We start from the raw sequence: 3,828 nt of genomic DNA, 5'->3' as shown, positions 1-3,828 counted from the left end.
AGGGCACAAGTGTGCCAAAAAACACATTAGAGCCCAATGTGCTTTTACGGAATAAATCTTTGTCCCACATGCACATGCTTGCAAGTAATAATGTGTTACAGGTCTTGTATGTGCGTGTGCATGGCATGATATGCCTAAATAAATGAAATACAACAATACACATAAGAATGGCTATGTAGCATTGAAACGCCACAGCGTGCACAATAAGCATATTGTGCAGTATAGACAAATTGATAGTGCACGTCTATGTGCATCAGCTCGGCACATCCTGGAAGCTCGCACATTGTTAAGATGTGGTATACTAACTAACTTTAAACCTCTGAGCCTTCCGTTCTGGATATGTGAACATTGACCACAGCTTGTTTCCACACACACACACACACACACACACACACACACACACACACACACACACTAGCAGGCAGCGCACAAGGTCCAAAAGTTTTCTCTGCACTGTTGATTCCGATGCAGATGTATAAACATTATTCAAGTGAAATGCGTTGGTTTTATAGACAGCAACATTGGACTATAATACCACACAGGGACCCAAGGAATAAAGGTTATATATATTATCATCTATTCTGATCATCTATCGATACAGTTGACAGACAGACATGATTTCCAAAGTGCCTATATAGGGACTCTGCAAGGCAGGGGCGTCCTACTCCCTGAGCCAGGCTTGCAATTGACCGCATATACCTAAGGATGGAAGACTTGAGCACTGTGATGTGGAGACAGCTGGACAGACACTTCACAGGGGTTGTCAAGTGGGGTCCTACTTTCACCCCTTTTGGGCGGGAACCCCTTTTGGTGTTAGCATTATGTTATGCTTCATTTCTACTGTGCAGCCATTTATTTAAGTATTCATTGTATATGCTGAGGTGACCGATCGGCTATGATAATAAATATCGTTTATTTTATGAACTCAAGTAACAGTTTGGACTTCAGTTTTTCAAGCACACGTCTGAAGTTCTGAACACCTCCTTGCCTTTAGTATAGGACTTTGGGCACTACAAAATGTTGTCAGGTGAAAAGAAGCGGCTTGGACTCCTTAATTGTGCTTTGAAGGAAGCCTGAGATATCCGTTTGGAGCTCCCAGGCTGGCAGAGGGAGACAAAATGCACATCTATGCAGTATGCACTAATATGTCACTGCATTCAGGACGCACACTCACACCCACACCCACACCCACACCCACACCCCCACACACACACACACCCACACACACACACACACACACACACACACACACACACACACACACACACACACACACACACACACACACACACACACACACACACACACACACTCACTGTTAATGAGTGTATTAACACCTCTCAGCTTTATGCTCACACATTGACCACAGTTTGTTTCCTTAATTCTAGATAACAAACTAACAAACTTACCCCCCCCCCCCCCCCACACACACCACCAAGGCACCAACTAGTTTAACCCCACCTACACTAATACGTGTTGACCTGGCAGATATATTCGTGCATGATAAAAGGCACCGTTAGCAGAGAGACAGATCACTTGACTTGGCAGGTATATCTAAACTGTAGGACGTCAACCATATCCATCCATAATCATAGAGTATGCTGATGACAATGAGGATGAAGAACGTAGCGGTTATAGTGGCCTGCATGCTGCTCATCTTCTCATCTCTGGATGTTCTGGTCCAAGCGAGTAAGTGTCATTTCTTGTCTGTCCTTAATAGTTAAAATAAGAATGATTACGTTTTTATTGTTTAAAATAAGGATGACTAAGTTTTTGTTGTTCAAATTATTTTTTCTTTATTCCACTAATTGGGTCCCTGTGCCTCTTTTTCACTCTGCCTCGCTCCCCCAGACAATGCTGACAGCGTTGGCCCAGTGGAGTGCTGCTTCACCTACCGCGCCGCACAGCTGCCTAAGGCAGGCGTGAAGACGTTCCAGCACACACACTTTAACTGTGCTAGGGACGGCGTTGTGTGAGTATTACGTTACACTTGTACAGTATTGTACAAATGACATAACATAAACACTGAACACATTCTACACTACTAGAAAAATGATCTGAATAAATATTACACTACTACTGTTTTGACCGCGACGGAGGCGTGGCTTTCACCCCATTATCTCAGTCGCTGCAAATGTGCTCCCCACGACCAGGGACAAATTAGCCATTGGGCCAGTGGGGCCGTGGCCCAGGGGCCCTTGGCTCTCAGGGGCCCTTCAGGGAAATTGGACCGTAAGGTACTAGGTTTGACGCCCTGAAAAGGGCTCCTGAGGCCCTTCATTGGCCATTGATTTTGTTAAATTTAGGTCAAAAAGATGATAAAAACACGGAAAAACACAAAAAATGTGCGCGCACGCGCGCTATGGGGGCCCTGCAAAAATTACCGGCCCAGGGGCCCTCGGGGGGTTAATCCGTCCCTGCCCACGACATTATATACTGTACGTTCCTGTGCCTATCGGGTTGCAACTCGGGCGGCGCTGAGTCGGCTCAATCGAAGTTCGCAACGTTCGCCACGACAACTCGCTCGCTTTAGCACGCTCGGTGGTGGCTCAGGGTTCGCTCGAGACGCCGCCCTTCCATCACAGTCTAAAACATTTTTTTTTCCATGTAGAGCTGTACAAATGTTATAGACACAATAGCCTTTTGTTATTTTTATTGCTAGAGAAGAACTATATGATCGACTTCACAATCAACGAAATGTATTGAATGTATTGAATATTGAAATGTTCTCTCTATGTCTGTCTGTTCTAGGTTTACAATGCGGAATGATGCCAAGATCTGCGCCGACCCAGCTCAGAAATGGGTCCAGGGAATCATCACCCATTTGGAGTCCAACAGGGTTCGCTCGAGACGCCGCCCTTCCCTCACGGTCTAAATTTTTTTTTTTTCTATGTAGAGCTGTACAAATGTTATAGACACAATAGCCTTTTGTTATTTTTATTGCTAGAGAAGAACTATATGATCGACTTCACAATCAACGAAATGTATTGAATGTATTGAATATTGAAATGTTCTCTCTATGTCTGTCTGTTCTAGTTTTACAATGCGGAATGATGCCAAGATCTGCGCAGACCCAGCTCAGAAATGGGTCCAGATACCTTAACACCTCGTACAAGAAAGTTCCAGACAACCAGTCGGTTTTAGGACAAAATGCTTTGAGATGAATTCCAAGCTTTGCTTCAGTCAGTGGTTACTATAATCTACCAGACTTTTCTAGTTTTGTTTGTGTTCTATATCCTGCTTTAAACATCAATTTAGAAAGCAAAAAAAATGCATTTTCCTTTAGTTAATTTTTTATTTTTATTTTTTAACAATTTGTATGTATCAAATGTAGTGCTTTAATTGTGCATCTTAATGATCAGTTGTTGATATTAACCGTTGTTTTCTTCAACAATAAAGCAAGAAATTCCGGTAACAAACAAAAAAATAAATTTTTGGCTCCTAATTAATACACACATTGCATGGTTGTGTTTGCATGGTAGCCTATAAGTCAAGTTAAGTCAAATAAATCAAACAAATTCACCAAAGTGATGCACAGACCATATAGCAGCTAATTATACAATTGACATAAACATCAAGACAGGCACAAGTAAAGCTTACATGGACATAGAGGCATGTCTGTTCTGTTTGTTTTCATGGACTGTTGATGGACTATATAATAATAATAATTATTATAAAAATACATTTTATTTATAAGGCGCCTTTCAGGGCACTCAAGGTCGCCGTACAGGATAAAAACAGTACAACAGTTAAAAGCATAAAAAAGAACTAAGGCACAGCTTGCAGCAGAGGACACAGGTCACACAGAGTCATAGGCCTGCCTAAACA

General features: G+C 42.5%; 1 protein-coding gene across 1 annotated transcript; it reads left to right on the top strand.

The window, feature by feature from the left end:
• Positions 1 to 1,581: 1,581 nt before the first annotated feature.
• Positions 1,582 to 2,875, top strand: LOC310876801 (C-C motif chemokine 5-like; the record flags this gene model as incomplete). Its single annotated transcript, XM_083790455.1, has 3 exons — positions 1,582 to 1,689; positions 1,852 to 1,972; positions 2,752 to 2,875. Exons 1-3 carry the CDS (start codon positions 1,599 to 1,601, stop codon positions 2,873 to 2,875), a joined length of 336 nt encoding a protein of 111 aa, XP_083646581.1. The 5' UTR covers positions 1,582 to 1,598.
• Positions 2,876 to 3,828: the final 953 nt, after the last annotated feature.

This window comes from Protomyctophum parallelum (assembly GCF_964188405.1).
Source record: "Protomyctophum parallelum genome assembly, chromosome: 19".
Taxonomy (NCBI): Eukaryota; Metazoa; Chordata; class Actinopteri; order Myctophiformes; family Myctophidae; genus Protomyctophum; species Protomyctophum parallelum.
The sequence above is the reverse complement of the archived record's forward strand: the minus strand, read 5'-3'. Positions and strand labels throughout refer to the sequence as shown.